At 36.0% G+C, this 22866-nt stretch overlaps 1 protein-coding gene and 1 long non-coding RNA gene across 2 annotated transcripts; both read right to left on the reverse strand.

Moving 5' to 3' along the window:
* Positions 1-5973: 5973 nt before the first annotated feature.
* Positions 5974-8861, reverse strand: LOC128245470 (uncharacterized). Its single transcript, XR_008263155.1, has 4 exons — positions 8754-8861; positions 7741-7801; positions 7382-7420; positions 5974-6955 (listed from the first exon to the last, which is right to left on the reverse strand). It is a non-coding gene; the product is annotated as an uncharacterized LOC128245470 (long non-coding RNA).
* Positions 8862-12280: 3419 nt separating this feature from the next.
* Positions 12281-19299, reverse strand: LOC128203685 (uncharacterized). Its single transcript, XM_052905208.1, has 9 exons — positions 19247-19299; positions 16896-16953; positions 16068-16153; positions 15640-15958; positions 14920-15103; positions 14584-14731; positions 13866-13992; positions 13351-13576; positions 12281-12537 (listed from the first exon to the last, which is right to left on the reverse strand). Exons 2-9 carry the CDS (start codon positions 16942-16944, stop codon positions 12333-12335), a joined length of 1344 nt encoding a protein of 447 aa, XP_052761168.1. The 5' UTR covers positions 16945-16953; positions 19247-19299; the 3' UTR covers positions 12281-12332.
* Between the last annotated feature and the right edge of the window lie 3567 nt (positions 19300-22866).

Consider the following 22866-nt stretch of genomic DNA (forward strand, 5'->3'; position numbering starts at 1 on the left):
GCATAACATGGATTCCTTTGGGAATGTTTCCAGAAATGTTGAAAAACACCGCTATAACTTTAAATACTATACTATGAGCTGTTTGGTTATATTCCCAGAAATATTTCATGTCCTACAGAAAAATATGTTCACTTTCTGTTGGGTTAATTTGTTTTAATTCATCTGGTAATATTCCCAAAACGTTTTGGTAATGTTACCAGTTTTTCAAGACCGAATTGGTAATATTCCCAGAAAACCTGGACATTATATTCCGGATGATTTTCGAAATGTTAGCGGAAAAAATGTTCATCATTTTTTGGGGAAACATTACCAAATTATTGTGACTATTCCTAGTTTTAGAAAATTTTAGAAAATCTCTTGGCTTAATCACGATAATTTTGAAAATATTCCCAAACATGTTGAAATTCCCGCTATAACTTCCTATACCATGGCATACTATGAAAAGTTTGGTGATATTCTCAATATGTTGGTTTGGTTATGCTACCAAATATATCAAGATCAGGTTGGTAATATTACCAAAAAAACCTGGCCATTATATCCAAGATGAAGTTTAGAATGCTCTACTAGCAGAAAATGTTCATAATTTATTCTGGGAATATTACCAAATATTTGTGACTATTCCTAGGTTTAGAATATTTTAAAAATTCCCCCTGCATAATATCGATAATTTGGGGAATGTTACCAAAAATGCTGTAATTCCCATTATAACTTTCAAACATATACTATGAAGAGCTTGGTAATATTCTCAAAATGTTTTGGTATTGCTTCCAAATATTTCAAGATCAGATTGGTAATATTCCCAGAAAACCTGGACCTTATATTCCAGATGAATTTAAGAACTCTAGCAGAAATTGTTCATCAATTAATTTGGGAATATTACCAAATGTTTGTGACTATTTCAAGATTAAGAATATTTAAGAAAAATATTGACATAATATGGATTATTTTGGGAATATTCCCACAAATGTTGAAAAGCCCTGCTAAAGTTTCCAGTACTATACCTTGAACTGTTTGGTAACATTCCCAGAAAAAACAAGTCCCTGAGAAACCCTCTGTGGATATTTTAATGGATTTCCGATGGATAAGTTTGTTCCAATTCATCTGGAAACATTCCCAAAAAGTTTTGGTAATGTTACAAATATTTCAAGATCAAATTGGGAATATTTCCAGAAAGCCTGCATATTATATCCAAGATGAATCTAAGAATGCTAGCAGAAAATGCATCATTTATTTTGGGAATATTACCAAATATTTGTGACTATTCCTAGTTTTAGAATTTTTTAGAAAATCTCTCTGCATATATACATAAAATCGATCACTTTGGGAATGTTCCCATGAATGTTGAAAATCCTACTCTAATCCATTACTTCACTATGTAGTGTTTGGTAATATTCCCAAATTGTTTTGGTAATGTTACCAACTATTTCAAGATCAAATTGGAAATATTTACAGAAAACCTGGACATTATATTCAAGATGAATTTCATAATGTTAGCAGAAACTGTTCATTATTTACCCTGGGAATGTTACCAAATATTTATGACAATTCCTAGCCTTTTTCTCGGCATAATATTGATGATTATATTTTTGTTTCAATTCATCTGGAAATATTCCCATAATATTTTGGTAATGTTACCAATATTTCAAGATTCAGTTGGTAATATTCCCAGAAAATCTGGACATCACTTTGCATGATATTAATGATTTGGGGAATATTCCCACAAAGTTAGAAAACACCACTATAACCTTCTATACTATACTATGAAGGATTTGGTAACATTCCCAGAAATATTTTTTGTCCTACAGAAACGCTTTGACGAGATTACAAAGGGTTTCTGTTGGAGTAAAATGTTACCATGCTGAAAAGGGAAAGTTGCTTTTTCCCTTTCCATATTGCGGTTTTTTATAAGTGAGTAACGGACTTTTTTATATTACGTTACCCTAAGAAGTTACTTTTTTTAAGTTAAGTTTTATCTGTACTTTTTATTTCATGTATGATGATCGTTTATGAGACAAAAGCATCGTTCTTAAGCTCTATGAAGGTTTTCTAATAATTCATACCGCGCGAATTGGTGTAAATTACGTTCATAAGTGCGTATTAGACGATTTCATCAATAAATCCTAAAACATTTTTATGATTGTGCAGATAACGAAGGTGTTATTCAATAGCCTTTAATTTATCATGGCCATAAATGGGTGCTGACTTGTAGTGCTATGACTCTTGTTAAGTGTGTTTGTTTGCTCCTTTAAAGAGGAGTCTGGATACTTAGTTTTGTTAACGTGGTAGCTCTAGATAAACCACAATATTTATAAGGGAGATAACCATAACCAACCCCAATAAATCGGTGTAACCGTAGTTAATGTTCCTACTTACAGACGATATTGATGCGAGTATAGGTCTCCAGCTATTTTGATGCAGCAAAAATTTAAACTCTTTCTATTCAACGAGTTCTTATTATGAGGGGCTATAATCTCGTATGAAAGAGACCTTAATGTCGTTAACCACGTACAGATGATAAAATGCCACCAGGGATAAAACGATTAATATTAAATCTTTTGTTAAGCTGTTCGATGAACTATATACAGACAGAACATAAATTTATTTCAGTTTAAACATGCAACATAATAACATACAATGAAATAATAAAAATGATTCTTGATCATTGACAAGAAATAATACGTGTTCATATAATTATGCATGGCGATCGGCGAGTCAATACCTGAAACGTAAGAAATAAGTATTTAAGTTAAATAAAGAACAAAATATGATATATTGTAAAGAAACACATTAATTTGATTTTAAAGAAATTATATGTAATTTAGTCTTTTACACGGTAATAGTTATTACGTTTTCAGAGGACATTCACACAATAGAATGCGTTTATAAATATGCTTTAGCTTCTGAGTAAACTGTTTTTTTTATTTAAAATGCTCTATATACAAATACAGCGAGTGTATTTTTTACAATATAAACATTCTTTGACATGAACAGCTCCATGGTTTTAAACATGCTTGGATCTCAACAACAATATCTGGGCAGGTATCTTTGTGTCTTTTAAGAATACAAATGGAGTGTATAGTACGGTGGCACAGAGGTGACATACGCAATCACAAGTTACTAAGTTGTAACCACAAGTTACTAGGTTGTGGCCTCAAGTTACTAAGTTGTGGCCACATATTACTAGGTTGTGGCCTCAAGCTACTAAGTTGTGGCTACAAGTTACTAGGTTGTGGCCTCAAGCTACTAAGTTGTGGCTACAAGTTACTAGGTTGTGGCCTGAATCAACTAAGTTGTTGCCACAATTTACTAGGTTGTGGCCTCAAGTCACTAAGTTGTGGCCTTATGACAAAGAGTAATTAACAATTGATGCTGCAAGCAAAAGCCCACATATTGCTCCATAATATTACGCCCCTCACCCACACAAATTGCTGAATAGTATCACGCACCTCCCCTCAAACGTATTGCTGCATAGTATCACGCCCCTCCCCCAATACGTATTACTGCATAGTATCACGCCCCTCTCCCCGCACGTACTGCTGCATAGTATCACGCCCCTCCCCCCACACGTATTGCTGCATAGTATCACGCCCCTCCCCCCACACGTATTGCTGCATAGTATCACGCCCCTCCCCCACACGTATTGCTGCATAGTATCACGCCCCTACCCCCACACGTATTGCTGCATAGTATCACGCCCTCCCCCCACACGTATTGCTGCATAGTATCACGCACCTCCCCCAATACGTATTGCTGAATAGTATCACGCCCCTACCCCCACACGTATTGCTGCATAGTATCACGCCCCTCCCCCCCACGTATTGCTGCATAGTATCACACCATCCCCCCACACGTATTGCTGCATAGTATCACGCAACTCCCCCAATACGTATTGCTGCATAGTATCACGCCCCTACCCCCACACGTATTGCTGCATAGTATCACGCCCCTCCCCCCCAATACGTATTGATGCATAGTATCACGCCCTCCCCCACACGTATTGCTGCATAGTATCACGCCCTCCCCCCCCACACGTATTGCTTAATAGTATCACGCCCCTCCCCCACACACATATTGCTGAATAGTATCACGCCCCCCCCCCCACACATATTGCTTAATTGTATCATGCCCTCCCCCCACACTTATTGCTGAATGGTATCAAAGAGAAAAGCATTGGTGACACTATTTCTCATGATTTCGTGTCATTCCAACATATAAAATAAATATAATGATAAAAATGTGCCAGATCTTGGTAATCCTAGTCACAAAACAGCCTTGTATATGATTAATGCAACATTATACTTTGGGAAATTGAGATTTACTTACAAATTATTTGTGCGACACGATTTTAGGGTAAAATTGCAGTCCTACGTTGAATCAATGTATCAGTATCTAATTACAAACTAAAGTGACAAGCTATATAAAAGTAATACGACTATTCTCCCAGCAGAGATATTGAAAAGAGTCTTCTTACAAAATTGGTGTTCGTCCGAGCGTTTCGCTTTTTAAATCTGTATGAGGACACTTTTGAAGAAAACTCGTACTGAATCTATTATGTATAAAAATATATGGCGTCAGTTGCAGTCATAAGTCATTTATAATACAAGGCGGTATATGTTACTTCTTTTACTAAACAGAAGCTGATCGTAAAATGAAATAATTTTTATACTCTGGACAAAAATAGTATCCACTACAGCGGCGTAAAGTAAGTGGCCTAGCGGCGTGCAGTTTGCGGGATTGCTGTCTAGTGGTTACGCGACGTGAAGTAAGCGGTCTAGCGGCCTAACGGTGTGTAGCTTGCGGGTTTCCTGCCAAGTGAACACGCGGCGTGAAGTAAGCGGCCTAGTGGCGTGCAGTTTGCGGGCTTGCTGCCTAGTGGTGAAGTGGCATGAAGTAAGCGGCCTAGCGGCGTGCAGTTTGCGGGTTTGCTGCCTAGTGACTACGAAGCGTGAAGTAAGCTGCCTAGCGGCGTGCAGTTTGCGGGCTTGCTGCCTAGTGGTGAAGTGGCGTGAAGTAAGCGGCCTAGCGGGTTGCGTGTGGGTTTACTGCCTAGTTTAAATATATATGGTTGCGGACACCGGGTACGCCCGCCACAAATGTATGCATAACTTCTTAACCGGGTCTAAATAAGGGGTCTGGATGAGGCGTCTGAATAAGAGGTCTGAACGAGAGGTCTTAATGAGGGATCTTAGAGAGGTGTCTGAATGAGGGGTCTTAAAGAGGGGTTTGAATGAGGGGTCTTAGAGAGAGGTCTCAATTAGGGGTCTTGGAGAGGGGTCTGATTGAGGGGTCTTAGAAAGGGGTCTGAATGAGGGGTCTTAGAGAGGGGTCTGAATGAGGGGTCTTGGAGAGGGGTCTGAATGACGGGTCTAAACGAGATGTCTAAATGTGGGGTCTTAAAGAAGGGTCTGAATGAGAGAGTTGAACGAGAGATCTGAATGAGGGATATTAGAGAGGGGTCTGAATGAGGGGTCTTAGAGAGAGGTCTTAACGAGGAGTCTTGGAGAGGGGTCTGAATGACGGGTCTGAACGAGAGGTCGGAATAAGTGGTCCTAAAGAGGGCTCTGAATGAGAGGTCTGAACGAGAGGTCTGAATGAGGGGTCTTAGAAAGGGGTCTGAATGAGGGGTCTTAGAGAGGTGTCTAGATGAGGGATCTTAGAGAGGGGTGTGAATTAGAGGTCTGAACGAGAGGTCTGAAAGAGGGATTTTCGAGAGAGGCTGTACAGCTAATGGGTGCGGACATGCCTCAACAGCTTTGAACCCAGCACACACACACACACGCACGCACGCACGCACGCACGCACGCACGCACACGCGCATGCACGCACTCACACACACAAGCACGCACGCACGCACGCACGCACGCACACACACACACACACACACACACACACACTCGAACTATCTAACATATTGCCCTTGTTTCTCGTCGGAATATACATTTAAAAGATAACCATGATAAACTGATTTCTGTTTAATATGTAAAATCAAGCACAGTCAAAACCCGTTTCATTTTTAAACGTTTTAAGAGATAAGCTGATCACTTGCACAATTGAACATGATTTATACTTGTATGGTATCGCCCGATACCAAACGGGACGTTTTGACTAACCGAGCATGTGACTTGTGAGGTTGGGGTTCACAGAAAATGATTCAGAGCGTTTTTCCTGTCCTTAAGCTGGTGACACGCTACGAAAAACACCCAGACTACTGCTGACTTTATGCTGTTCAGTGCACCTTACAAGCCAGGTAACTATCCCCAAGAACAGCCCCGATTCCATGTCTTACTAATAAAAGCCTAGGTAAGACCACACATTTAATCGAGCCGTTTCACCTTGAATCCTAACAAAGATCGTGTACCTATTCCAATGCTACTGTTGAAAATACTACTTTTTTCATTCTTAACAAAATAACTCCTCAAATATGAGATTCAAAAGCTAGTTTGATATTGAAAAAAATAATGTGTGATACAGTGAAGGCTCTTTAAGAAACAAAAGACTAGAAAGTGCAAATGATAAAACCTGTATTGGTAAATTATGTTGACATTCTGAAAACAACATCTTGTTTTCGTCATATTCTGCACAACAAATAATATATATAATAGCAGATCAGTAATGATGGGCGAAAGTGGAGTATAATGGTAATTCACATTAAGTTTGGCACTTCTAATATCCTGCCAGGCAATCAAGAGATGAAGACAGCAGTTTCATTGCGTTACAAAGATTTAAAACAATCACTCGGTGAAAAAACAAGAAAGAGGTTTGCTTAAGCTAGCTTTGTCCATTTTCGGTCCGATCTGTCAAGGGAAAGATAGCACCACTCCTATTGCTGTTATCCATTCAGTTCAGGTATGCCTGTAGAATATTGCTAGGGAGGTTGCCAACATGAACCAAAGCGGTGTCATTGGCGTTGTTGGTGTCCCAGTGTTCCCTCCAGCAGTAGTACCATTACCGGGATCTAAAAAGTTATGAATCATCACTTTAGAAACGAATATTATAGAGCGCTTAAAAAAGTATGAATGGTCTTTAGGAATGGCATCGAAAAATCCAAAATAATCATAGGCGATTTAGGTATCCAGTAATAGTTCTTTTTAGCGCTGAAATTTGTACTTTTAGATATTTAAATATGCGCTGAAAAAATTAGATTGTCATTGAATTTGAATTTAAATGGGAAAATAACATTTTGAATTTTGTGTATACATTTTGTTCGATGCGAAAATTTATATACTTTCAAAATGTATTCGCATTTAATTTAATATGCCCAGAAAAGTATGAATTGTCGTATTGTCTATGTTAACAGATTCAATACAGAGAAGTGCAACCTTTTAAATTTAATGCAAATTGACTTTGTTAACAAATTTTGTTAAAATGTGTATATTCTTACCAGTGGTGATACTAGTGATGGTAGTAGAGGTAGAAGCACCTGTAAAGAAGAAAATATAATGATCATTAATCAATATCTGTTGTCATATTATGAACATCAATACCTACGCATGTAGCTTAACATTACTACTAGAATACTCTGGTAGTTATTATAATAATTATATGTTTTACTTGTATCGTCTTAAAACTTCTCTAAGTTTAGTGCTACCATTTTAAAAGAAGCATTATCATTGAATAAATAATCTATATTTCATCTATATATTTTACTGAACTGTAACAAGTCATTAGCAATATATTTTGAATTGAGCATTTCATTTAAGACATACAGCATGGAATATGTAAAATAGTTGAGTTGCTTACTCTGAACTAAAGCTGTCCACAGCAGCACAACAACCAGACAACATACCAGGAATTGCTTCATCTGTAAAAGGAAAAGATAACAGAAAATTGTTATAGTTGTAATGATTAAGAAATGTGTAGCAAGGGAAATCAGCGAGTCCATTTTATCAAATATGTTTAAGCATACTTAGATTATAATAAGTTAGTTTTAGGCGCGTTACGCGCCATGCCTGTTTAAATGGAAGATGCCATTTTTAATGATTAGGGGAAGTGCTTATTGAACGCCGAAAGACGATTCCATTGGCTTGGACTGCACGTTAAAATATCTTACCCAAATACGTTTATAAATAGACCCATTTAAACAGTGGACAATGGACCTTCCAGTTAAGAAAACCAGTAGCGAATTGTGTTAAACTTGAGTAACTTATCCATAGATTACATTTTTCACATTTAAATGAATAACTGTAATATTAGTTATTATAAAAATATTGACCAAATTATTACATTGGCTTACATTTTCAAAATCAATGAATTCACAAAAAGTATACAATTAGCTGCAGATTATATTAAAGTAGTTTTCAGTTCAACTAAAATTTCCTGAAAATTCACAGATAATTCCATATAAATGTCTATACATATCTTGACACTTATTTACAATACCTTAAAAGTTCGTATTTCATTGTAAGGAACGACAATAACAACAATAAAGTTAAAAAAGAACATCAGCTTCTTATGTGTTATTTTTGGTAAACTATCAGTTATCTTATTCAGGAAGTTACATCCTCCCTATCGAAAGAGAAAAAAAATATACCTATGTTAAAAATCTAGTGCGGCAATCATTTTTATTTTCTTTTAAAACTCTTCGTAATTGGAATGATAATGCTCTGACGAAAAATTAACAAAAGGAAAGTAAATCGTTCGATTGGAATTAAATCATTTATTAAAGACATATGTACAATCCCATTAAGATTTTGTATGAAAGAGAAATAAACACAATACTTATTAAATTTAAAACATAATATAAACAAGATTACCTCGAAGTATTTCTGTACAAGATTTAAAGCGGTGTCCGTCTAAGATCAATATCGTGATTATATAATCCGTCTGCCAATAATGCTATGGCGACCTACCCAAACATTTGTAAACGGAAGTCACCTTTCGTTATCAGCATGACAAATAAGGGTTTTTTCATGATTCATAATCAAGTCATATATGACCGACCATGATTGCATCAACATAAATTTGTCAAAAGATGAGTGTGGGGGGGGGGGGGGTCTTTAAACGTCATGTGAGTCGTCCAATGTAAATGGCCGTAATTTATACAAAACGTAAGGACATTTTCACGCTAATTCATTGGTTTAAACAAAATATGACACAACAAAATTGCAAATTAGACAGTTGGCTATGTTTCAAACATTCTTTTAGTTATTGAAAATGTAGTGAAGAGTCTTCGTGGGGGATTTTCATCATTATACGAAACAAGGACGAAGTCTGAAGTGGATTTTGTGCGAGGCCTGTACAAGTGGCCGTACATAAGAGGCTATTTATGGACACATGGCATAAGGATCGTATATCTGCCATTGTTTAAATTATGTCCTTATTTCTTCACGATTTCCTTTCTCAACACTCGAAATGGCATTCGAAAATTCCCCAATACTCTCAAACAAATATGATTTTCTTGTGACGGTTTGGTTATTTATACACGGAGTACATTTTTGTAGCGCTTTGATCTCCTTAATTACAGTCGTAACTTTCAAGAGATAACGAAGGAAGACTTAAGTTCACATGAAACTTGCTTTGCCTTCTCAAAACTTAAATGGTCTTTCGCATCTAGGAACAGTTCAGTATTTCATAGATAATTGTTAGAAAGCATCTCACCTATGTTTAAAACGTTTAATGAAAAAACCGAAAATGTGCTAGCCTAGCGCATTTATGAAGATAAGTGTGAATAGTTTGATTGTAGTGTCGCCCCTCTAAATTACGTACCAGTCCGGTCTACTTATGATACACATTGATTGATGAAAATCTGTTTACCCGATTCCGATCATATATGCCGGACTTGTATCATACCTATCATTGAACAAACCCCATTATGCCGATACTTCAACAACTACACCACAGAACGAAGAATGTAGTGCCACCCCAGATAATACCGGTTTTTTTATAACCAATGGTTCGTGTAAAATATTTAAGGACCGGACCCTTTTGTTTCATGCAAGATTTTGAAGTATGATTTCCATCAGATCTTCAGTCAAACCATCGTAATAGCCCACATTTATCAAAGGACTTTACATTTATCAATATACATGTAACGACATTCTACTATCGTGTGGATCAGTTTAAACTTATATCAAGTGGCTCCGTTAGCAATAATATTGAATTATGATGTCTAGTGACGCCATACAATTGTTGTGTCACTTCATAGAGTTGTACTTGTTTATAACTTGTATTTATTATTAATGGTAAAAAGTACATTATAGATCAAGTGTATTGCACTTTGTAGTTTGCTCCTTGTTTTAACTGAAATTGGACATTACGGGCATATTTTGCAAACGTTCATAGTATAAAAAAAACTTAAGTGTTTTTTTAATTATTTTTCGTACAATTCTTCTCATACACTTTCCCTGTTTATAGATCATTCATCAATACCAAAAAAGGTGGGGTCACTAGGCGTCGCCTTTAAGAATATCAGATAACTTCATTTCAAGCGATAACCACCTTAAGGACCCCTATCAAACCCCCACTCGTTTTTCGTTAGTTTCTTGGTTATTTGATATGGAATACACTGATAACAAGAAAAATGGTGGTATATTTCCTTCCATTTGTATGGTTTTACCCTCTTAAAACGTCAAAGGGAGGCAAACGCGTTTTATATCATTATAAAGTTAGTATGCGTTACAGTGACTGACAAGCGTTAACATTCATACGAAATCGATGTTTCTCGTTTTGTTAGTTGTATATAGATAAGAGAAATTAACTCATTTAAGCCTAAGAAAGTTTGTTTGCTTCGGTCCATAGTCATTTATTTATCTTTCTGAAAATGTCAAAACGCATTACAAGAGGTCGAGTGGCATATCTGTGGTTTGATAAACATACCAATTATTTATATATATATATATATATATATATATATATATATATATATATATATATATATATATATATATATATATAATAGTTGTGCACTGTGCTGTTTGTAGAGTTTTATGTTGTTCTACGTTTCTTGTTTGTGATTTTGCGTTCTATGTCTTTGGTGTTTAAACTTTTTGCTACTGAGCATGTTTCTGTAGCTTTTTGCATATATATTGTACCAAAAATCGGTTGGCTTAAATTAAACAAAACCAGATATTTGTAGTTCAAGCTAACTGTAATGTGGTGCAAAGTCAATTTAGTTGTTGTCCATTTAAGTTGTCTCGTTACACAAATAGACAGTACACTTAATTCCTAAAATGCCACCATGTGGTACTTGTCAAAATTTTGATATATTCTTTCCTGGCTGGGAAATGTGTGTATATTTGAACTTTTGAATATATCTCCGTAACTTGGCGTTATAGATAACTCACTAACAGAACAAAATCCTCTCTATCGTTAAGGATCTTTCAATGTACATATTCTTTGGCAACATAAACAAACAGAGGGTTACTTTAAGCCAAAACTGATCAGCGTTGAAACAACGGTTAAGTCAGTACAAATCAAAGCAACCGGATGCCTTCATTGTAGCAAGTTAGCATTGCCATTAGTAAACTTACAATTACACATCTTGAGTGTTAATAAAGTTTCAAACAACCGAGCATAAATTGATGGAAGCATTCGGAACTCCTCGAGCATTTTTATCACCCAGCAACCTTGGATGTATTTGAACGGTTTACATACTCAGAAATCGGAATGTTTAAGTCCGCTACAAGTAGATCGCGTAGTAATATAATTTAACATTTAAACTTAATTACTTAACTATTGGGAATCTTAATTATGTTTGCAATTAAACACTTCACTGGCAATCTATTTAAACTTAGATCAATAATACACGCGTAAACACTACATTTAATAAATGATAAAATTAAAACAAAATACGAACTACTTCTACTGATGTGTCGGCATACATCCGAGGCTGTATTCAATAAAAATGGCTCAGAATGTACAATACGTCAACATGATGTCTTTGGTTTATTTACGTTTACTATTCCTACAAAAATCATGCCCCGGTGAACCATTGTAGCCCTCTCATAAACTGTTAACTTCATAATTGCAAACCTTTTGAACATTTATATAATTGTGACACCTTTGGTAGAAATGAGTGTCCCCTCCAGCCCTCTCTTAAAGTTTAAAGCCATGAAGAATATTGTACAAGCCAAAACCCATTTATTATTTAAAAACACAGTCGTAGACTATTGTTTGCTTCAATGCATATATTCAAATGACATACATGACATACAAACATATATTCAACGTGTGAACCCGAAAACAGGATTTTATTTTATAAATAAGCGATATGCATACGAGCGTAATGAGAAAATGCTGACTTCTTGTAATATAACACAAAGTTAAATGAAAAAACAACAAATGTCTTTCTAGAAGTTGAATTTATTCAACCTCGTCAAACTCAAATAATACGTTTAACCCACAATCTCATCCGGTTGAGCTGCATAAAGAAGATGACCCGAAAATGTGCAATACACTTCACGTAATCCACCAACCAAGAAATTCGTTTCTTTGTAGACCACTACATACACTTCTTCTCCTCCTGTGAGTTCCACAACGACAGCATTGCCCGCCATAGAACGATGGTTGACTCTATGCGAGTAGATTTCGCTTAGTAAACTGAAACAATTTTGAAGATGGTTTATATTTACTGTATTATTAATCTTATTAATCTTATTTAAAGGAATAGGGTTTTTTTCTTTCAGAAAAAGGCAGTTGGTAGCATAGCCTAGTGCTTACAGAGTCCATGTTGAATCAGAAAAACAGAAAAAAATGAATAAAACATTCACAAAATATCACCTCCACAATATGCATCAATACGGTCGCTCCCTCTTTGATTATGTTATCAAATATAAACCATGCAAAGCTCTTGAAGGCAAACACAAATCAGGTCACATCAATGTTCACATAAGTATACCCCTGATTGCAAATTAACTTAGAAAGACGAATTCGTCAATCAGTTAGCACGATCGCATTTTCAATTTGTACTGAACTAAAGGTTAATTTGTGTTGCCACAATAGCAGCTTCGAATAGATATTTTCGGCACTTTAAAGACGCGCCGTTCTCGCGAGTGTAATTAAATGCTAAGGTAAATTTTGTCAGTTAAAGTGAAACCAAAGCAAACTATAAATGTATGATGTTGTTCGAGTGTTTGAGACCACCTCTTCAGTAGTCGGTTCCACGTAATGCGTCAAGGTATAAGCCAAATCCTTGATTGCTGTTTCGGTTTTTCGATGTTGGAAGTTGAACGACGTACGTTGGCTGTTCAATATGTCTAACACTTGATACGATTACTTGCAAACAGGTGTTTCATTCATTCTCTAAGATTGACGTTTTTGCAACGTCAGTAAATATCTTAACGTGGAAACTTTCTCAACATTTATAAGTGACTTAAATACTTATTTTAACCTTACTTATACTAAACTACCCACCTTCCACCTGTTTTTACAAGCCTCAGATTCACTGCTTTACCCGTTTCCGCGAGGCAATGGAAATTAAATTCGTAGACGCCAGAAATCAGAATTCGGTAATGTCCAGATCCAGGGTCGTAGTTGTTGGTGTGGTCCACGAATACTTTGGTGTAAACGAGTGTTGCTCCGTTCGGAAGGGTCAAGTTATATGTTAGACCAACGGAAAATACGACCACCGGATACGAGTCTGCCATAAATCAACATTGGTTTATTCAATTGAATGGCAGTTACAAACAATATGTATCAGCAAAAATGTTCACTGATCATAACAGTTGCCTGCGAACAGAATATAAATTCGCTGGCGAGGGCGAAGCAATTATTTCGGTGTTTCGAGTTCAAGTGAAAGTGAATCTAGCGCTGAATTCCACAAAAAGATTAATCTAAGATATTGACTTCTTTCTAATCGATTATTTTTGTCCAAAACAAATTGTATGCCATAACATAAAGGACAGTGACTTTAAATAAATTTCTTTAACCTGGATCTCCGAGGTCCTCATCAGAAATAAGCTGCGCCCCAGAAAACGTAGTATATATATGGTCCTGTGTTCCATATAAATGATTAGGTTTTTGCGCATGCGATTTCACAGACACGCTATCCCCTTGCTGAAAAGTACATACATTAAATTATAATTGATGTCTCGATTTGTTTATCAAATTTAAATATGAAAAAGAACAACCAGACTTGTTGCTTTCACCGTCGAATAAGCTGATTTGTCGTATGCGTGTAAAAGGGACTATGCACCAGATGGTCCAAAACTCGGCAAAACAGTTATTCCTCAAAATTAGCCTAGAACCGTCAATATGAGCTAGTAGGAGACCAATGATACATCACTTTACATAATGAAAGGAATAATCGCAACAATCATGTTGCTGTTTCATCTGAGTTTCCCCGTTTAAACATAACGAATAACAGTTTTCCAGCTTAAATTATATGTGTTTATGAGTACAGATAAAGATACCGATGCTATTCTTAATTTACTGGGATTTAAGTGGTAGACAACCCCAGTAAATTTCGAAATGGAAAAATGCGCAAAAACTGTGAAAGATGCATGTGTCGTAAGCGATGTGATATATCAGTAAGTAAAATTCAATTCGTTGTACACAATATCAATTTGATGTAAGTTTTTGAAGAGTTTGTATCACCTTGTGTCTACCCCCTTTAAACAGAAGGGACACTTTGAAAGAAAAGCATACCGTTAGTTTCAAAATGACTGTGTTCCCGGCGTCGGCCCAATCGAAGTCGGTGAACGCATAAATGGAGCATACATACTGGTTGTTCTGATACAGGTCCAGCCACAGCTCGGCATGTTGTTGCGACACGCTGTTGTTGGAGAGCGTACCACTTTAAGGTATGCATTCATATTATCACTAAACGTGTGTATTCATATTTATTTTTCAAAATTATTTTCTGTTATACTTAAAATATAGTATATTACTTAATACTAAATAGTTTATTTTATTGGGGTTCAATATCTTTAATACACAAGATTATCGAATACATTTAAGAAATCATTTTAATGTCACTAATACCTGAAGAAATGGAATATATAATAACCACCGGATGGAGAATAAAATACTCCATCGGACATGTTGAAAGCTTTGAACGAGTCTACTAGTTCATTATGATATTGCACTACATCACCGCCTGCTATGTTTTGGTGGTGGTCGGCAGTGGCGGAAAAGGCAGGGAAAATGCGATATCCGAATTCCGGTTCTAAAAAGCATACAAGTCAACTAGAAATGAATAAATGCATTATCATTAAGTGAGTTTGAATCTTATCGGTACTATTGTATCTCATTTCGGTATATTTTACATTCTTTCTCAGATTAATGCTCCTTTAATTCCATTATAATTTCGAAGAAGGCGCCATCTTCGGAATACCTCTGATAAAACAGACTAGCTTGTGAATTGGCAATAGGAAAACGACGCGTGATGTGACGTCTATGAAACAAACGACGATATTACATATGTTCAAACAGACGGATTTAAAGTACTTCCAATCATATTGGAATTTATTTGCAAGTAATTATTGTAAATATAACCAATTACTATCATTAAAATGCGGTTCATCTGTGTATGAAAATATGTATATATTCTCAGTGAATGGATAAGCGGATAAGGGATAATTCCTTTCGACTTCACAAACAAAGCACTGTCAAAACACTTTCATACAGCGATCACCTACATTACTAAAACGCTTTTGATAAGTAGTCAATGTTCATCATATAACAAATGTAAATAACACTTACCAAGGAAAAGTGATCCCATTTCAACACCAGTAAACGTATTAAGATTCGTGTTCGATAGACGCACAGGATATGTTCCTCTAGTTGTTACCTTGATAGTGTCGTGGCTGTGTAAATTCAAGATGACAACGTTTCCTGCTGTCGCAAAGTCGCCGTTGGCATGGCCATACAAAGTGGCCAGTAGCGAGGACCCACGGTAAATCTCCAGAAATATTCTGGCACTTGTGTACGAATTGCCGTAAATCTGGAACTTGTATATGCCCGACTTTGTGCACGTGAAAATGCCACCAGTAAACGATGCATGGTTGTGATTCGTCACTCTCTGTTATATACAAAATAGATATATAGTATGTGCTTTTTTGTAAATTGATTGCTGGAAAGTGGAAACGCTATGTTTAATAATAACCAATAAAAACAAAATGTAGACTAACCGTCGAGTAGGGCACAACTTGTGCAGTTGAAAATGTGTAATCTGGCTGTCGATATGAAAACGCAATCGGGTCAAATTTACATGAGACTGAAACAAAATAATGATGTGTTATATACTGCAATATTTTTTCGAATACAATCAGACATCAGATTACAAAGAAAATAATATCCATAGAAATAAAATACCAGGTTCGGTGGAACGGAGATGGTTCATGTTTACCATGGTATACGTATAACAGTCAACTACCAATACTATGGTACTTATATATGTAGTTAATGACCTAATGTGCTTATATGCAGGACGACCGATCAGACCCAAACATCCGGAAATATCTCAGTCAAATTCCAATCTGATTCTCAACTCCTTTTGCAACATTTTTTTTATACTTTCTGAAAACGTCTTTATTTACTGCTTTTTCAATAACGACCTTTTGTCAATGAAATTTCAAAGAAATCTATTCTACAGCTAAACAAATCTTTCTGATTTATTAATGTTACTTTTTATATTTTCTTTAAATAGTGACCGGTGTTTAATCAAAATGTTCTATGAGAAAATGCGCTTTTAAAAGGTGCAAAAACATATTAAAAAATTTGGAATAAAAATATTCTACAAAAAATGCGCCTTCAAAAAGTGTAAAAAGATATACGCTTTTTAATAACGTTTGATACTTAAGATGTTTTGTGACATTTGGGCCACAACGTCTATCTACAGCATATGGTATTATGTGCTATGAATTAATTCGATGTTGTTCTAGATTGTGCGAAAATTGTACGAATAGTATCTTGCAAAAGTATATTGAAAGTAGTTTTTATCATGCAACCTGGCGTACCATCTGATATACTACCAACCAGTAGCAGGACGTGCAGTACCCGAAGCATCTTGGGGATCTAAACGAAAAAGAGAGAAAAAGGTTTCTAAAAAAGGGACTGGTACAGATTGGAAACAATCAACTCTTGGCGAAAATGGTTTTCTTGTCGAGTAGTGGCACAGCTTGTTAATCCAAATCACTATCTGCCAATAGCAATGATAGAAGTATTCCCGTCGTAGGTATACTCGAAAATATTCGTATTCCGGCCCTAAGGTTATCGTCAATATTAGAACCCAATGCTGAATTTAGGGCAATGTTCTCCCGGTTCAGCACAACTTATGAAAGGTCGGGGTACTCTAATCGGGCTGCAATATTGACAGCGTGAGCCAGGCTAATGCAAGATCGAGTTTTGATAGAATATAACTGCTCTATCCTCATACTGTTCGTAGCACATCCTGGCTGCGCCATGACACCCTTAACGATATGCAAGAGGTATGATTCTTAATTAGTACTTCCTATCTATGTAGAAACCGTCGACGTATATGTCCATCGTTTACTAATTTCACCACGATTATGTCATACGTAGGCTATCGAGACCTACATTGACACAGTGGGAGCCAGGCGTTATGCTTTCAGCCATGCTCTAACTGATACAACAATGGTCACAATTGTATTACTCATGTTGAGTCGAGTGATTATGATCCCGATAGCCTTTATGTACGATAATTCTACGCCGAAAAACGAATATTAACTATAACGAACGCCTGATTAGCGGATTACTATTTATGACAATTGCCGTTTAATCAAAACCGTAAAAAGCATCGCAAAATAACGCGCTTCATGTGCAGCCAAACGTAGTGCATTCCTATATGTGATCTGAATTATTGCAAATAATCAGCCACTATGTTTTGATAACGACAAGCAATAGAATGTAAGGACTACGCATGTTTCTCATCAAGCTTTCCTTATTCATGGTCACGATTTACTACGTTTCACCACGCTTTGCTAATCGTGGGATGTTGTGGCCAAAATGATAATACTTTAATACAGCTGTGGTAAAAGAATTGCTCTCGTGGTCACGATTTCAGTCCCGATATCCGCCAACTTAAAGAGAAGCATAAATTGCGATAAATCGGGAGTGCACGACCCAAATTGTACAAATGCTGACGATTAACACACGGTGGTTATACAAGATATATTATCCTACAACGGGATAATATGTGTTCGAAACTTTTGTAAAGCTTCGCTTATACAGCCGCGACAATGACCTAGATATTTCATTATCAATCGTGACAGTGTAAATCGTGTTAAATCTAAGGTCAAGATGCCGATTTCACCTGTTTACGAATTGTTTACGACGAGCTTAGATTTGTAAAGAGTTTCGACGCTTCTTGTCTCATGTGACATCGCAATGCTTTAAACATTTTATTTCTTTGCAGCATTGTATACGATCGTTGAGTATTCGTAGTTTATGGTTAATTGCCGGGACTTGTCAGGGTAACTGTCGTAATAGAGGGCACATGAGTTTCAACTTATAGTACAGAAATCGTAGAGTATATAATGGCAATACGAAACATGATTTTTTTTAACTGCAGTCTGAAAACATCATGGCAACATCGTGACGGTGTCACAACAGTTCGGAAGTTTCTGGCCCTTTTTGATTTATTAGGGGAATGAAAACATATTCATGATCCATTTAGATGCCTTGTGGTATATGGTGCATCGATGCCCTACATTTCTAAAAGAGTGTATATGAATAAGAGCCGATTATGGCCGTATTGGTTATAATCTGTTCTAGGCTAGATGCTAATTACTTGTGAACATTTCAATAAAAGTTTAAATTTTGTCGTCGAATGGGATTATAGCGAGATAGGGAAAAGGAAGGCCGAAATAACTGCGCAGTGTTCGGGTAAACATCAATATCGTTAGTGACTGCTACATGACAGTTTTATGTTAGCACTAGCATGAAACGCTTGAAGCAGATTACTGATGGAAATAAGATAAAGTAATTTGAGCGTTGATTTTGGGACGTCATGAGAATGCAGTATATCGACGACACTGGGCACTGTACTTGAAATCGTATACCCAGTGCGTAGACATTGATTATGAACAAACTAGTTCACATTGTAATAGTGCGTAAATATCAGCGCATTTGAGCAGTGTCCTAAGACAGAAGTATCCGTTGGGAAATAATCTGGGAAATTACCACTGCTGTTTTAGCCCATCAAACGTCAACCAAGGACCACATATATGCGACAGACAACACACGACCGACAATGCACACAATTTGTATTCTAACCATATAAAAATACGCACAATAATTTTATTTGTATCCTGGTAATGTAATATTTGATATTTTCCATATGTCTTACCACTATTGCAAATCCCCCAAATTTGCCTGACGCGTCCGTTCTCTGTGGACGTACAAACAAGACTATGCGCATCAAAAGTTTATCTACAACACAAAAATAGTTCCTTATCAAGCAAATGTCTGGATTATGTCTAGCACGACTATAATTGTATGTATTTCATATCACTGCTCACGCATTTGAAAACTTTAGTCGACCTATTTTATCATAAGAATATGAGGGTCAGTGCTTTCGTCCATTTGTATCAGTTTGTTATTACAGTTTTTACGATGAATATAATACAGTTGCTAATACTTGGCTATATATGTGTAATAAGTATGCACTTTCTGTAACAAGCGCCAAACTTGTCACAGTTGTTCTTAAAGTCATTCACTTTCATTTAAAGCCAGGAGACACGAACGAGAGGCCCTGTCTCCAGAATTATTGAGGCCCCGACAGAGGACTATTAGTACGATTACGGATTTCCATCACAGACATGGATGTTTTTTGTTTGTCTGTCTGGATGAAAGACACACGTTGTTTGGCTTCTTGGCGTATCCCCGTTGTTGTTTTTTTTGAAGTGATATTGAAATATGTCTACTAAATGTGTTACGCAAACAGCAGCAGACTGGTTAAGGGGAGGAAATAATGTCCATATGACTGTACCTACGTAAGAAAACAAGACCCAATAAGATATTTTTATTTCGCAAAACGCAAAATGGCAAAGCTGTAAATACATGTATTGTAATATTGTAATCATACTAGGCTATTTTGCAGTATTTCCCAATATTAGCTTCACACAATGACTCTCGCCACAGACTTGTCTTTGTTATGATTCAATGTGTTTTGTTACGAAGCAAGATACTTACATGAACTTGTACTTTCGTCCTCCGTCACTTAAAGCAATGGATAATTAGGGAATAATCATAAGAGTTGCACCGAAAGGCTTGCAAGTGGCCTATTGAAATTTAAAAAAGGATGCCGTCTCCAAGATGGAACCTCTTAAAAACTAGCGGATGCGAGGCCTTAGTTGCTGGTTCATAAGAAAACATAATATTGTGATTCGCAAATTGTGTTAAAAAGACGGAGTGACTTACAACAACTGAAGTCAAAATGAAAGCGATATTTTTGGTTTTCCTACTTTCTGCTTCTGTGGGTGAGTACATACTGCTGTTTTACTTTTTGAATGTATTAACGATGATATTTATCTTATACTTGTTAAAATTTCGCCTAAAATAGTGTATGATTTAAACATTAAATATGGAAACCAGAGAAAAAAATAGCTGTACTACATACATTTTTGTCTGATTCCTTAGCCTAGTGGGCATGCGCAAATCAACAACCAAATTACTACTTAAAGTAAATCAGAAGTTTGTTTACCAATTGAAGAGTGTTTATTTACAATTTGTTAGTTTTACTAAAGAACATTCAAGGAACGCAAAAAAAGAAATACTATGACGTGTGTAATTGTATCACTTCTCATTACTTGCTTATGATACATAACATTTGACTTTCGCTCTCGTACGATGTGTAATTTCCAAATAATTAATCGTCAAATGTTTAACCGGATAATGAATGAACTCCTCATTTGTAGCAACGAATGTGTCATGTGATATAAGAAATCTTGTGTATATTGTATTATAATTCAAAATGTCTTGAAACTAGTTATGAAAAAGTTATAAAGCTCGCCGTATGGTCACTTTATATTTTTTCCATAATGAGTCTCATTTTTTTTTTAGTATTCAAGAAAACTATTCTGTTGAAGTAGATTCTATGTGAAAAGCATATAGCATCGGCTCAATTGCTTTGGAGTTTTGCTTCTCGTCAGAGTGTGTAGATTTTCGGTTTCGTTCTAGGCACACGTTCGGTGACTAAGCAAATAAGCGGACTTATCAGGATTTGTAGCATGGATTTGCATTTTTCTATTTTAAGTTAACGCGATGTGTCTGATGCATTTAACAGATTATAATTATGAGCTTGCACACTGTATATGTAACATGTTGTATGAAATTGATTCGTAAACTTATTTGAATGCTTTTTAATAATCTGTAAATATGTTATGCTCTCCTAATTTGTAGGAAATAAAAGATAATGATACTACTTCTCGTATTAAATGCCAACTAATGTAATCATAAATTATACTTATGACCAGCCACAAGACTTCTGCCAGTCGAAAGCCTTCAATTACTTATTTTCGAGTAATTCGAATTGAGGATAACAACTTTGTATTGCGAAACGCCGACAGCTCGTGCGAATGTCGACAAATACTTGTTGTTAAGTTGCCGACCTTTGTACGGCGTTCGGCAATTCTACTATTAACCTTCTATAGAGGTAGATATGCATGAGTTTTTTTGATCGGCCGCAATTTAATGCAGGAACACGTGTTTCAACAGAAAGAGGCAGAAGTGTATAATGAAAACAGAAATGCTGACCGCAAGTCAAGTTCTCTAAAAATATTTCTAAGACAAATATATCATTGAACACTATGGTAAAAGATCGAATGCGGGGCTCCATAAGCGGCGAAGACTGCGCTATGTTTCATTTAAAATGGTGAAGAAATAGTAAAGTTATCTTTGATTAAAGTCTTCATTCGAAGCAAAATGTTGCCTTCCGAAGTAGCATATATGACGCAATTTATCACGTGGTATACACACACTGATGACACAATTTTTATTTCATGCATACCGGTGAAAGAGTGAAAAATATTAGTGACTGATAACTTGATCATTTCACTGATAACCCTTGCTCATTCCACTATGTACATATAACTCGGGACTATTTTTTCCCCATTTTTTATAAGATTTGCTTCCCATGACTTTGAAAAAATACATGTATGTCACAAGTACATGTTTGTTGTCGTCTGAAGTGCAGTAATATATACACATTGACCGAATCGTATTGAATTGTCAAAATCAATTATGCAATAGTTTTAATAAAACAAACATTTTGCGAACTATTAAAAAAGAACAAGCTTACCAATTTATGTATGAACTATTTTATGGAACATACTCTTACAATTAACCCGCTTGGTAGGTATTGGTTGAATATTTACTTGGCCACATGTGCTAATATTAGAGTTGATAGATCATTTCTTCCTTCAAACTCTGCACAAGCATTTTGAATTTGACCAATTTCCAGTTTACATTTATTTTCAACAATTCTTTTTTTTCTTTTTTCTTTTTAAAAACATTTCCTCTGGGGTCTTCGTAAAAACACGGGAACGTGACATTCAACTTTAATATATATGAAACTAATTCGCTGTCCCAACAACAAAACATCCTTCGGCTGCACTGAGCATAAATTCACCCCGAAAAAATACAGTAAGATCCAGAGTCTGAGAGCGACAGTGACTAGATATACACTACGAAAAACACTTAACACATGTATCACGTGGTATCCACACACTGTAGAGACACTTACGTATAAACACCAGTCCTCATAAATAAAAACAGACACCACGATAAAAACGATCATGAATCTTGTCAACAAATCCATTAGTGTGGACTTTTTTTTAAATTAATGTCACAATAGAAACATTTATTATAATAATTTCAGCTTGTATGAGTCGCGTATAAGCACTGCCGTAATATTCATTTGGAGTAAGTTGTTTTGTTCGTGTGGTTCTCATTGGCTATCTTTTTTGC

This window comes from Mya arenaria, chromosome 9, assembly GCF_026914265.1.
Source record: "Mya arenaria isolate MELC-2E11 chromosome 9, ASM2691426v1".
NCBI lineage: Eukaryota > Metazoa > Mollusca > Bivalvia > Myida > Myidae > Mya > Mya arenaria.